This window comes from Colobus angolensis, unplaced genomic scaffold (genome assembly GCF_000951035.1).
Source record: "Colobus angolensis palliatus isolate OR3802 unplaced genomic scaffold, Cang.pa_1.0 Scaffold1, whole genome shotgun sequence".
NCBI lineage: Eukaryota > Metazoa > Chordata > Mammalia > Primates > Cercopithecidae > Colobus > Colobus angolensis.
The window spans coordinates 2,880,557-2,894,971 of record NW_012110918.1 but is presented as its reverse complement, the minus strand read 5'-3'; the positions used below and the strand labels follow the sequence as shown (position 1 = coordinate 2,894,971).

The 14,415-nt window shown below is 39.9% G+C and overlaps 1 protein-coding gene across 3 annotated transcripts in view; it reads left to right on the top strand.

Annotated features, from left to right (window-relative positions):
- Positions 1-11,475, top strand: part of PSMD12 (proteasome (prosome, macropain) 26S subunit, non-ATPase, 12) — a 26,763-nt gene extending 15,288 nt beyond the window's left edge. For 2 of the 3 annotated variants that reach the window (XM_011950862.1, XM_011952256.1), the window contains 7 exons: positions 179-283; positions 1,340-1,489; positions 1,570-1,704; positions 2,625-2,737; positions 3,698-3,872; positions 6,811-6,888; positions 8,326-8,878. In XM_011950862.1, the coding sequence (XP_011806252.1) occupies positions 179-283; positions 1,340-1,489; positions 1,570-1,704; positions 2,625-2,737; positions 3,698-3,872; positions 6,811-6,888; positions 8,326-8,535 (966 nt within the window). In that variant the 3' untranslated portion in view covers positions 8,536-8,878. Of the gene's footprint in view, positions 1-178; positions 284-1,339; positions 1,490-1,569; positions 1,705-2,624; positions 2,738-3,697; positions 3,873-6,810; positions 6,889-8,325 lie in introns of all 3 variants that reach the window. The other variant, XM_011951573.1, reaches the window with a different exon arrangement.
- Positions 11,476-14,415: the final 2,940 nt, after the last annotated feature.

Genomic DNA, 14,415 nt, shown 5'->3' with positions numbered 1-14,415 from the left:
GTAGAGACAGGCTCAACATGTTTCCCAGGCTGGTCTCAGACTCCTGGCCTAAAGTGATCCTCCTGCCTCAGCCTTCCAAAATGTTGGGATTGCAGATGTGAACCACCATACCCAGCCTACTTTTTCAATTTTAACACGTTTCCACGGAATTTTGATTGTGTAAGTTTCTCATTTGTAGATTTATGTTGAAATTGAGCGTGCTCGACTGACTAAAACATTAGCAACTATAAAAGAGCAAAATGGTGATGTGAAAGAGGCAGCCTCCATTCTGCAGGAGTTACAGGTAAGGTCCTGCATTTTAGAGTTGGTAAAACTTTGTTTAGTCAGCAGTATTTTCTAATGGAAATATAAGTTGAGTATCCCTTATCCAAAATGTTTGGGACCAATAATTGTTTTGAATTTTGATGGAAAGCCTGTGAATGGCATCTTTTTTCATATTTAAAATTGTCGTTTCCTCATTAGCCATTAAGAAAACCACAATGAGGTACCACTACATACCTATTAAAATGCCTACAATTTAAACAATAAAATCCTCAGTGCTAGTGGGGATGCAAAGCAGCTGGAGCTCCTGTACCTTACTGGTGAGAATGCAAGGTGGTGCAGCCACTCTGGAAAACAGTTTGGCAGTTTCTTATAAAGTTACACATATGCTTACCATATGACCCAGCAATCCCACTCTTGAGTATTTACCCATGGGAAATGAAAACTTATGTTTACATAAAACCAGTCCACACAACCTGTTCAGAATAGCTTTATTTGTGATAATAAAAAGATAAAATCAGCCCAGATATCCTTCAACAGGTGAATAAATAAACTGTGGTATGTCCATACAATGGAATACTACTAAGCAATAAAAAGAAATGAACTATTGATGTATAACTTGAATGAATCTTACAATTTAGGCCATTATATAGAGTGAATAAAGACAGCCTCAAAGCATTACATATTATATTTGACGTTCTTGAAAAGACAGATTTGTAGTGATGAAGTACAGATCATTGGATGTCTTGGGAGGGCTTATGAGTGGGGGAAGTGTGTGATTATAAAGGGGCAATATGAGGAAGGTTTTTTGGGTTCTGTATCTTCATTGTGATGGTGGTTGCGCAAATGACTACATGTGTTGAAATTCATAGAATTTTATACCAAAAGGGGGAAAGTCCATTATAAATTATAATTTTCTAGAGGTAGGTAGCTTTTAATATAATTGTCAACACACTCTGCCTGTATACATGAAGGTTCTTATTATTTAACAAGGATGAATATTTTAGTATCTTTAATTTTGTTGCAGTTCACAAAATTGCAAAGTATTATAAACTTATTTCGGGAATTACTGTGCTAGGTGGAAACCTACGGGTCAATGGAAAAGAAAGAGAGAGTGGAATTTATTTTGGAGCAAATGAGGCTCTGCCTAGCTGTGAAGGATTACATTCGAACACAAATCATCAGCAAGAAAATTAACACCAAATTTTTCCAGGAAGAAAATACCGAGGTGAGCATATCTCTGACCACATGCTTAAAGGTATAAATAAAACCCATAAATCCCAATTTGTTTTGCCAACTTTTTTGCAGAAATTAAAGTTGAAGTACTATAATTTAATGATTCAGCTGGATCAACATGAGGGATCCTATTTGTCTATTTGTAAGCACTACAGAGCAATATATGATACTCCCTGTATACAGGCAGAAAGTGAAAAATGGCAGCAGGTAAGAGTTTATTCGTGTAATTGACATGGCTTATTCAGAAGAGTAATTTGCATTTTTTTATTTTCAAATTTTTTTAACTGCAATCATTACATGCAATTGTATGGTGTTGCTTTCTATTCAGTGTTGTTCAGTATATTACTGATTCAGTCTAATTGTGGCCATAGTTTATGTCTCACTTTTGGAGAAATATAGGCTTCCTGTTTAAAATATGTACAGTGGGTCATATCCTAATAGAGGTTGCAGATAAAGACCCATTACTTTGGAAAATTATTTTACAAAACTATTTTAAAGGGCTTATATATATATTCCACATTTATACTGCTAACTTGTTACAAGAACTTTTTCTTTATACATTTGTCAAAAATGAATGTCAAGAAAAATGTCAGCTGAGGTAGTAAGTCAGATTAGCAATGATTTATTATAATAGTTTGTGAAAACTAAATGCTATGGAAAGACAGTATGAAAAGGCAGCCTGGAAATATTTTTCCCCTTAAGACTCTTTTTTGTTCGTTTGTCTTTTGTTTGTTTTTGAAACAGAGTCTCGCTGTTTCCCAGGCTGGAGTGCAGTGGCGCAGTGTCGGCTCACTGCAACCCCTCTGCCTCATGGATTCAAGTGACTCTCCTGCCTCAGTCTCCTGAGTAGCTGGGACTACAGGCACGTGCCACCACGCCCGGCTAATTTTTTTTATTTTTGTATTTTTAGTAGAGATGGGGTTTCACTGTGTTAGCCAGGATCGTCTCGATCTCCTGACCTCAGGTGATCCGCCCACCTTGGCCTCCCAAAGTGCTAGGATTACAGACGTGAGCCACTGCACCCAGCTATGACTTTAAAATTTAAAATGGATATGATTGTTCAGTTTTTGTCAAAATTACCGTTATGTCTAGTCTTGCGTATAACTTTCGTTGTACAACTCTTTTAGGCTCTGAAGAGTGTTGTACTCTATGTTATCCTGGCTCCTTTTGACAACGAACAGTCAGATTTGGTTCACCGAATAAGTGGTGACAAGAAGTTAGAAGAAATTCCCAAATACAAGTAAGTACTTTTGAAATTATCATGATATATCTCAGTAGAAACACCATTTTGAAAGAAAATTTTCTAACCTAAGTGTATACTTCTGTGTATACTTCTTTTTTGAGACAGAGTTTTACTCTTGTTGCCCATGCTGGAGTGTAATGGCACAATCGCAGCTCATTGCAACTTCTGCCTCCTAGGTTCAAGCGATTCTCCTGCCTCAACCTCCCGAGTAGCTGGGATTACAGGCACCCGCTACCATGCCCAGCTAATTTTTGTATTTTTAGTACAGACGGGATTTCGCCATGTTGGCCAGGCTGGTCTTGAATTCCTGACCTCAGGTGATCCGCCCACCTCGGCCACCCAAAGTGCTGCTAGGATTACAGGTTTGAGCCACCGTGACTGGCCTAAGTGTGTACTTCTTAATTGGTTACTGATAGATTATACTAGAGGATAAAACTAGAGATGATAAAGTGGTGGAATTTTTTTTTAGCATTGCATTAACAATAAATGAGATTATAACATACTTTATTCTAAATTGCTTATCAAGTGGAAGTTTCATATCAGGTCTACACTGGCAGCTTTTGATTAATTATTTGACAGAGTTTCATCATTAGTAGTTTAGAGCTTTGTGATTTTCAGAAATGCATACTTCTGAAAATCTATTATATAAAATAGACTTCCTTCATCATAAGCACAACAGATTCTTATTTCTGTTTGTTTCATGAGTGCGTTTACAGTTATTTCAGAAATTGACAGTGCAGAAAAGAACAGAGTGTTAAGTGGGAGAATGCTGTATTCTGAACTACTGTGGGAAAAATGGTAATAAAGTTGGTAAAATACACAACCAAACAGTAGCTCATTCTACTAAATAAAATTTAATGAAAACAGTTTTTGTTGATTTTTTTTGAACTTTGCTATTATATTAGTTAATACTTAATTTTTACAGATTTGGAATATTAAGATGTATACAATTTACAGGGATCTTTTAAAGCTTTTTACCACAATGGAGTTGATGCGTTGGTCCACACTTGTTGAGGACTATGGAATGGAATTAAGAAAAGGTTCCCTTGAGAGTCCTGCAACGGATGTTTTTGGTTCCACGGAGGAAGGCGAAAAAAGGTGGAAAGACTTGAAGAACAGAGTTGTTGAACATGTAAGAATCTGTCATGGAAATGACAAGTTTTATTTTAACCTTTAGTGAATTTATTTTTTAGAATTAAATTTTGGCAAATTTGAGCATAAACTATTTTATTTTTCACATTTGATAATCAAATGTTCATTTAGGATGTTATGTCTTTAATTCTTCACTTAGGATGTTTTTTTGTATGCCTACTGTAGTAGTGACACAAATTTGGTGTTCAGATGTTTACTCTGCATTTCCCAAAGCATATTGGAATGTATCTCACTCATCTTGGGTTTTTTCCCTGTTTTTGGCTTTTCAGAAAAGATAGCTGTATTTTAGCTTGCTTCATTTTGAGAGAACCTCTCAGGAATCCAAAATTTATAGCGTATAAACCAGACAGAATTTCCTAAGAATTGGGGCAGGAGGGTGTTTCTCTCTAATGTTCACTTACTAGTCTTGGAAACAGGTAACATGTCTTAAACCTGAACTTTGATCTTCTTAGTATCACTGTTGTCATGTTGTATTATGTTACCATTCACTCCTTCACATAACAAACATTTATTGTGAGCTTTCTATGTGCCAGACACTGTACATAAAGTACCAGGGCACACGGGAGAATAAGACATTACCCTACCTAGGCCGGGCGTGGTGGCTTATGCCTGTAATCCCAGCACTTTGGGAGGCTGAGATGGGCGAATCACCTGAGGTCAGGTGTTCAAGACAAGCCTGGCCAACATAGGGAAACCCCATCTCTACTAAAAATACAAAAAATGGCTGGACGTGGTTGCGCACATCTGTGATGCCAGCAACTCAGGAGGCTGAGGCAGGAGAATTGCTTGAACTCAGGAGGCAGAGGTGTCGGTGAGTGGAGATCACACCAGTGCACTCCAGCCTAGGCGACAGAGCAAGACTCCATCTCAAAAAAAAACCTTGAATAAGAACATTAAGAATTATAGGGAAAGATGTACTTAGAAATAAAAAGTGTCGGCTGGGCGCAGTGGCTGAAGCCTGTAATCCCAGCACTTTGGGAGGCCGAGACGGGCGGATCACGAGGTCAGGAGATCAAGACCATCCTGGCTAACACAGTGAAACCCCGTCTCTACTAAAAAAAAAAAAAAGGCAAAAAACTAGCCGGGCGAGGTGGCGGGCGCCTGTAGTCCCAGCTACTTGGGAGGCTGAGGCAGGAGAATGGCGTAAACCCGGGAGGCGGAGCTTGCAGTGAGCTGAGATCCGGCCACTGCACTCCAGCCTGGGCGACAGAGCGAGACTCCGTCTCAACAAAAAAAAAAAGAAATAAAAAGTGTCAGAGATATTGTAGTACAAGTATCTAGAGAGCAGAGTGAGGCTTATGGGAAACTTTTCTACATGGAGGAATGATCAGGTTGGATGAATTGATGATTGAGGTGAGGTTTGTAAGAGGAGTGTGAGGTTATCGGGCAGGCAGGAACAGGGGAGGCAGCCTGCGCACCAGGTCCCTCTGAGAGTGAGTTTGGAGGATGCATTTGGAGAGGGAGGAGACTAGAGAAGACTACTAACATGAGAGATATATGGACTTTAAATAAGGCAGTAGCCAAGGGATTAAAGAGTGCATGGAATGTGATTGTTTTAAGGAAGGAAATCAATAGAATGCAGCCATTGATTAGATTTAAAGCATGAAGGAAAAGGTTAGATTTGAAGGATAAAAGAAAAGCGAGGAGAAGAATGCTTCTCATGCTTTCTGATGTGTTCGTGTTGCCATCAGCCCTGATAGAGATAGGAGACGATGTAGCTTCTTCAAAGATTGAGTTCATTTTTCTCCCCACTGTTCCCCCACGTTTTTTTGAGTGCTATTGTTAATAATACTGCCAATAAGAATAGTAAAGGGGAGTCTCTGTGTCTTAACTTCAGCACCATCACCAGTGAAAATTAGGAAATTTAATTTGAAGCTACTTGTAAGTCATTGGAATAAGGGTAAAGTGATGAGTATTTGAAATAATGTCCAATCTTATTTTTTTGAAAGAGGGAGAGTCAGGCCGGGCGCGGTGGCTCACGCCTGTAATCCCAACACCTTGGGAGGCCGAGGTGGGCGGATCACAAGTTGAGGAGATCGAGACCATCCTGACTAACTTGGTGAAACCCCATCTCTACTAAAAATACAAAAAATTAGCCAGGGGTTGTGGCGAGCGCTTGTAATCCCAGCTACTCGGGAAGCTGAAGCAGGAGAATGGCATGAACCCAGGTGGTGGAGCTTGCAGTGAGCCGAGATTGTGCCACTGCATTCCAGCCTGGGCGACAGAGTAAGACTCTGTCTCAAAAAAAAAAGAGTCAGTCTATCTCTGTCATCCAGACTGGAGTGCAGTGGCACAGTCATAGCTCGCTGTAACTTTGAACTCTTGTGTTCAAAGGATCCTCCCACCTGAGCTTCCTAGATAGCTAGGACTATAGGCATGCACCACCATATTCAGCTAATTTTTAAATTTTTTGTGGGAATGGGGTCTTGCTCTGTTCCCAGGCTGGTGTTGGTCTCCTGGCCTCAAGCAGTCCTCCTGCCTCAGACTCCCAAAGTGCTGGGATTACAGGTGTGAGTCCCTGCACCCAATCGATCTCCAATCATTTTTTATATTTTAGCCTTTAAAACATTTGTGTTATAATTAGAAAGCTTAACTTTAGATTCTTGCACTCAGCAAAAATATTTCAGTACAATTATAATTTTTAACCACTAGTTAAGACAGGCATATATTTTGACTATATATTTAAAGAGCTGTGTAGAATATTCATAGTAATTCACAAATAACTACAGGAACCAAAATAAATATTTAGTTTTGTTACTGAAGGTTAGAACTAGCTTTGCTCCAGTTATGGACTACAGAAAAATAAAAGCTCCGAGTCTAACATTTTAAGTAAACTTACCTTGGATATGAAAATAAATGGACTTTGAAACTTGCTGACAGATGTTATGTATTCTCCCTGCTCTCTATCCTCTCCCCAGAATATTAGAATAATGGCCAAGTATTATACTCGGATAACAATGAAAAGGATGGCACAGCTTCTGGATCTATCTGTTGATGTAAGTAGTGATCAACTTTGAGTTATTTGTAGGCACTCTTTTTGCATATTGACTTGTAAAAATTGAGTAATAGAATCAAATTTTATGGCCGGGCACGGTGGCTCATGCCTGTAATCCCAGCACTTTGAGAGGCCGAGGCAGGCGGATCACAAGGTCAGGAGCTCGAGACCATGCTGGCTAACACAGTGAAACCCCGTCTCTACTAAAAATACAAAAACATTAGCCGGGCGTGGTGGCAGGCACCAGTAGTCCCAGCTACTCAGGAGGCTGAGGCAGGAGAATGACATGAACCTGGGAGGCGGAGCTTGCAATGAGCCAAGATTGCGCCACTGCACTCCAGCCTGGGCAACAGAGCAAGATTATGTCTCAAAAAAAAAAGAGAATCAGTTTTATGATTTAATTTTATGTTCAGGTAATAGAGTAATAGATAGTTTCCCAAGCGATCTTGAGTACCAAAAACTAACCTAAGTATCAAGTGATTCCAGGTTTTGTTGGAGCAATGTTGTCTTCAGGTCTGTGTTTCATGTTGACAGAATGCATAGCACATAAAGAGGAGTTAACCCAAGTGTGTAGTAATGGCCTGAGAAGCCATTTCTGTCACCAGAAGGAGTTGTGACAATTTAGGTAATAAGACTCATGGAACATTAGAGTTGGAAGGTTTGCTCCTTGATCAGCTTGTCAGGGAGCTCTTGTCACTTATGAATGAGAGTACCAGAGTCCTTAGAAGTCAAGTGTCTTGTCCGTGGTATGTAGTTGCCAAGTAGCAGAGCGCATATTCTAACCCAGCATTTCTGGAAACGTTCACTGTACCATACTGCCTTTGAGGGGAAACTTTGTAGAAAAAGGAATAGACCAACTTGCTGTTGGCATGGATACCAGCAGCATTGAGCTTGCAAGGAGGCAGATTCAAACTCACCCCTGACTGAGTCTACTCAGATTCTATTCATTCCCTAGACTATCAGTAAAATAAGTACTTATTACAGGAAGTCAGCAGTTGCTAACCCTTTTTTTTTTTTTTTGAGGCAGAGTCTCGCCTTGTCGCCTAGGCAGGAGTACATTTTTTGCGATCTCAACTCACTACAACCTCCACCTCCAGGGTTCAGGCGGTTCTTCTGCCTCAGCCTCCCGAGTAGTTGGGACTACAGGCACATGCCACCATACCCAGCTAATTGTGGTAGTTTTAATAGAGATGGGGTTTCACCATGTTGCTCAGGCTAGTCTTGAACTCCTGACCTCAAGTGATTCACCCACCTCAGCCTCCCAAAGTGCTGGGATTACAGGTATGAGCCACTGCACCCAGCTGAGCAGTTACTAACTCTTAAAAATGAATTCCCCTGCATATTCTTGGATGAAGAGTTTAGAAAATGCTTTTCTGAAGTTTTGTTTATTGTCTGTAATTTATCCTGTCTTAATTCAATTCATCTTTCTCTCTTGCAGGAGTCCGAAGCCTTTCTCTCAAATCTAGTAGTTAACAAGACCATCTTTGCTAAAGTAGACAGATTAGCAGGAATTATCAACTTCCAGAGACCTAAGGATCCAAATAATTTATTAAATGACTGGTCTCAGAAACTGAACTCATTAATGTCTCTAGTTAACAAAACTACACATCTCATAGCCAAAGAGGAGATGATACATAATCTACAATAAGGGTCTTAATGCTTTTAGAAAAAAGTTAAAATTGGAAGTCATTAAAAAAAAGAGACTGTTATAATGGTGTATATGTTGGGGTTTTTTTTCTAAGCTTCTTTGTCTTAAATTTTAAAATAGTGAATATGTTTTGAGACTCCCTTTGACCTTTCAGTTCCCCAAGTTCATTGTTAACTTTGCATTTGCAATTGGTGCAAAAATACACATTTCTGTCGTCTGAATACACAAAAAGTTGTGTCATAACTTACCCAGATATGTTTTTCTATCATTTGAAACCTTTTTAGCTACTGTTTGTTTTCATTCAACTAACAAACATATTACAATAATAAAAGCAGTATATACACATTTCCTTTCTACAGTTACCTCTGATTCTAAACATTTTGTGGGGTAGTGATTTGGCAAGTGTTTTTTAAATAAAATAAATTTCATTGTAAAGCTATCAGTCATTTAGTAGAATAGAAAAGCAACAGAGCATACAAGAACATTTGGGATAGAGTTGTGATTTGTGAAGAATTTGTACTTTGATATTGTGGCAGAAAGTCTAAACTGAGTGTGTATGCAACAGTCTGGTAAGCTGTAGACTTTTTTTTTGAGTGGGGCTGGTTCTAGTCACAGTAGCTTGATTGCTTTCAGCCCTCATCCTCTGACTTGATCAGTTGCTCAACAGAATCAACTGACATCATTGACACAGGTTATTGGGTGTTAAGTCCTCTCTATAGGGGTAGTGACTACTTTTTTTTTCTTTTTTGCTCTTCCTCTCCCCTTTCTTTATATGGGTTTAAATTTAACATAAAGTTGTTTTTATAAGGCTTATTTGTAGCTTTATACTTGTAAGTCTAATTACATCATTATTGTTCCAAATTCGTTATCTCTGTAGGAACTTTTAGTTCCATTATACGAACACTGGATAACCTAATTTTTTTATGCTTTAAAAAAAATGGCAAAAAGAAAGACTTGAGGCCACCCTCATAGAGTAAGTGGTGTAGTACTGAAGTATTTTCACAGAATTAAAAGTAGCTTGCTGTCAAAGAAACATCTGAGATGAATTGGTGTGAACGAATTTTGCAAGTTTTAATTTGATTTATTTCAGAGAAAATAGAAAAATAAAACAATGTTAGAAGGTTATTTAAAATGTTTAAATGAAGAAAGTGTGAGGTCTACTTTAGAAATTCAAATGAAGAGAAAAGGAAAAACAGCATTCTAGAAATGGCATTTCTCCTAATTAATTTTCCGCTTAATGGAAAATTATCAATTGTCCTTTTTTATGATCCCAGGACTGAACACAGTTGTGGGATATCTGTCATATTTATCCTGTGAGTCATTGGGAATAAGGACATATAGTACTAAAGTAATCTAATTTTATTCTTTGGAAATTCAGTGCATTGGTCACGTTAATAACATCAACATCTGCTATCACTTGTCTTTTAAAAACTAACCAAAAAAGGCCAGGCGCAGTGGTTGGCGCCTGTAATCCCAGCACTTTGGGAGGCCAAGGCGGGTGGATCACCTGAGGTCAGGATTTCAAGACTAGCCTGGCCAACATGGCAAAACCCTGTCTCTACTAAAAAAAAACACAAAAATTAGCTGGGCGTGGTGGTGCACACCTATAGTCCCAGCTACTTGGGAGGCTGACGTGGGAGAATTACTTGAACCCAGGAGGCAGAGGTTGCGGTGAGCTAAGATCACGCCATTGCACTCCAGCCTAGGTGACAGAGTGAGACTCCATCTCAAAAAAAAAAAAAAAAAAAAATTGGCAAGTTCAGAAACAGAAGTTCACACTAACAGAGTATGGTTTTAATTTTCCTTTGAATGAAAAGGATAGAAGATAAAATTGTGTATTGTTAACTTGTAAAAATAAAATTGGAGCTAATTTGAAACTAGCTTTTCATTAACTTCATCCTTCTAGGGACTCATTACCTGTGGGCTTGTCAAACCTGGACTATTTGGCCAAATACGTTGCCATAGAGATTGCAAATGTTCCTCCTCTTTTTTTTTTTTCTTTTTGAGACGGAGTTTCACTCTTGTTGCCCAGGCTGGAGTGCAGTGGCACGATCTCGGCTCACTGCAACCTCTGCCTCCCATATTCAAGCAGTTTGCCTACCTCAACCTCCTGAATAGCTGGGATTACAGGCGCCTGCCACCACACGTAGCTAATTTTTGTGTTTTTAGTAGAAACGGGGTTTCATCATGTTGACCAGGCTGGTCTCAAACTCCTGACCTCAGGTGATCCACCCGCTTTGGCCACCCAAAGTGCTGGGATTACAGGCATAAGCCACTGCGCCCAAACCCTCTGGTCTTTCTTTAACACACACTAGGCTCTTTGTGTATTGTGATTTAGTGCTATTTGTAACTGTCCCAGTGACCACATTGTACCCAACTTGATCAGCTGTTCTTCCATTTCTTGTTTTTTCCTGTCAAACATTAATCCAGCAAATTTATGAGGTATTTACCAATTTATTTTCTTAGTATTACAAAATAATTCATTAGCATAAAGTAGAATAGTAAAATATTTGAGTTGTTTGGAACCTCAGTTAATCCTGTTTTACATTTCAGACCTAAAGCTGGCAATCAGGAAAAGAAGCACTTTGTTTTCAATGTGGAGAAGATAATACTTGATTCCATTTCATTGTCATTAGTGTATTAACCAGCAGGAGAGGTGATGAGCCATTTTTCAAATGAAATACCTTTTATTTCCATATAATTTTTTTATTTTAGAGTTCAATAGCTGTTTCTATAATTATCCTCAATTTCCATATGTTACGAATCTGAAAAACTCATCTTTAAAATTCAAACAGTTCCATTCTATCTCTCGTAAATGTTAAATGTGATAAAAGTACATATTTTAAATTGTTTTCAGCTCTTGGATATAGCAGCAATAAAAACACTAATTTGTGGGTATTTAAGAAAACCTGGAGAATAAACTCATACTTTAAAAGATCACTTCTTTTCAGTTCTCATTGTCTGAAACAAAAGACCATAATTTTCATTTTTACCCCAAATAATCTGTCTCTAAACCTACTTTTTTGTTTTGTCTTTTAAGACTTTATTATATACTTTATTATATTTTTAGAGCAATTTTAGGTTTACAGCAAAATTAAGTGGAAGGTACAGAAATTTCCCATCTTCTCCTTGCTCTCACACCTCCCTAATTATCAACATCCCCCACCAGAGTGGTACATTTTTTACAGTTAATGAACCTGTATTGACATCATTATCACCCAAAGTCCGTAGTTACGGTTCATTCTTGTACATTCTGTGAGTCTGGACAAATGTATAATGGCATGTATCCACCATTATACACCATAACACTTCACCGCCCCACAATTCTCTGCCAGTTCATGTCTTCCTCCCAGCAAAACCCCAGACAATTGTGAGGCTTTTCACAGTCTCCATAGTTTTTCCCTTTTCCAGAATATCATATAGTTGGAATCACAGTAGGTAGCCTTTTTAGATCGGCTTCTTTCACTTAGTAATGTGCATTTCCATTTCCTCCACATCTTTTCATGACTTGATAGCTTATTTCTTTTTAGTGCTGAGTAATATTCCATTGTCTGGATGTACCACAGTTTATCCATTCAGCTCCTGAGGGACACCTTGCTTTTACATTTTGGCAATTACAAATAAAACTGTAAACATCTATGTGCAGGTTTTGTGTGGACTAAGTTTTCAAATCCTTTGGATGAATCTGAACCTGTTTTTTAAGCAGTGAGAAAACACCTTGCACATTTGTTTCAAAAGCCAGCTGACGGACTTTGCCCCTCCTAAACTCCTGATTTGGGGTTGGTGGCTTAGGCCATGCTTTTATTGGGCACTTGACAAGTGGTTCTTCATCTCAAGGCCCATCAGAATATGTGTGGGGCTTATTACACACATGCTGGGCTCCACCCCCAGATTCACACTCACTCAGTAGGGATGGAGTGGGGCCCAAGAATTTTAATTTCTAACACGTTCTCAGTACCAGAACTACTGGCCCACGGACCACACTTTGAGAACCACTCTTCTTGACAACATGGGTAGTAAAAACTAGAAAAGAACTGAAATGTGTTGGTGTTTTAGATTTTTAGGGGAAAAAAAACACGGCTATCAGTAAAGGTACATGTGATGGTATAGCTACAGCGTGATGCTTGTCCAGAGCCAGTTGTTTTGGAGTTTAGTGATTTGAAAGTCTGCTTCCATACGCCTTCTGTGATGCAGAGAAATCATCTTGGCGTTTTTGAGAGGATGTTAAACAACTTTCCTAACTTATAGCTTTATTATTATTTTATTTATTTTTGAGACGGATTCTCGCTCTGTCGCCCAGGCTGGAGCGCAGTGGTGCAATCTCGACTCACTGCAAGCTCCGCCTCCCGGGTTCCCGCCATTCTCCTGTCTCAGCCTCCCGAGTAGCTGGGACCACAGGCGCCCGACACCACGCCCGGTGTCGGGCTAATTTTTTTGTATTTTTAGTAGCGATGGGGTTTCACCATGTGTTAGCCAGGATGGTCTCGATCTCCTGACCTTGTGATCCACCCGCCTCAGCCTCCCAAAGTGCTGGGATTACAGGCGTGAGCCACCGCACCTGGTCCTTTTTTTTGAGACAGAGTTCCCTTCTTGTTGCCCAGGCTGAGGTGCAAGAGCACGATCTCAGCTCACTGCAACCTTCACCTCCCGGGTTCAAATGACTTGCCTGCCTCAGCCTCCCGAGTAGCTGGGATTACAGGCATGAGCCACCATGCTCAGCTAATCTTGTATTTTTAGTAGAGATGGGGTTTCATCAGGTTGGTCAGGCTGGTGTCGAACTCCTGACCTCAAGTGATCTACCCACCTCGACCTCCCAAAGTACTGGGATTACAGGTGTGAGCCACCACACCTGGCTTTTGTTTGTTTGTTTTATTAAGACAGGGTCTCATTCTCACCCAGGCTGGAGTGCTTACTGCAGCCTTGAACTGGGCTCAAGTAATACTCACAGCTCAGCCTCCCCAGTAGCTGTGAGTACAGGCATGTACCACCATGTCTGGCTAATTTTTACAATTTTTTGTAGAGGTTGAGTGTGGTGGTTCATACCTGTAATCCCACCTACTTGGGAGGCTGAAGTAGGAGGATTGCTTGAACCTGGGAGGTTGAGGCTGCAGTGAGCCGCGATTGTGCTGCTGCACTCCAGCCTGGGAGACGGAGCGAGTGTAGACACGGGGTGGGGGGGGGCGTCTCACTATATTACCTAGGCTGGTCTCGAACTCTTGGCCTCAAGGGATCCTCCCACCTCAGCCTCCCAAAGCGCTGGGATTACAGGCATGAACCACTGCACATAGCCTGGAGCTTAAGATTTAGTATATGGAAAGAACTGAATGACATTTCTTTGAAGATCCCAAGTTTCATTATCTTGCTATTTCTTTTTACTAAGTTAGGGGCCATGTTTATCTTTGTAATCCATCATTTGTTACATAGTAGAAACTTAAGTGCTTGTTGAATTGCTTCTTAATCTTTTTTAACCATTCATTATCACCCTGCAGGAATTTTGTTTCTATCTTCATGTCCAACCTAACATTACTCTGAGAAGTTTTTTCCCGAGTATATACACCTTAAAAAATAGACTCGGCATGATAGCTCACACCTGTAATTTCAACACTTTGGGAGGTCAAAGCAGGAGGAACCCTTGAGGCCAGGAGTTCAAGACGAGCCTTGCCAAGATAGTGAGATCCCCATCTCAACAAAAAAATTTAAAATGGCTGGGATGGAAAAAACAATTTGCTGCAGCTCAGATTAGCCTAGCATAATAGTATGTACCTGTGATCCTGGCTCCACAAAAGGCCGAGCCAAGGTGGCAGAATCACTTGAACCCAGGAGGTGGAGGCTACAGTGAGCTGCGATTGTGTGCCCAGACCAAACCACAGGTGGGGCTGC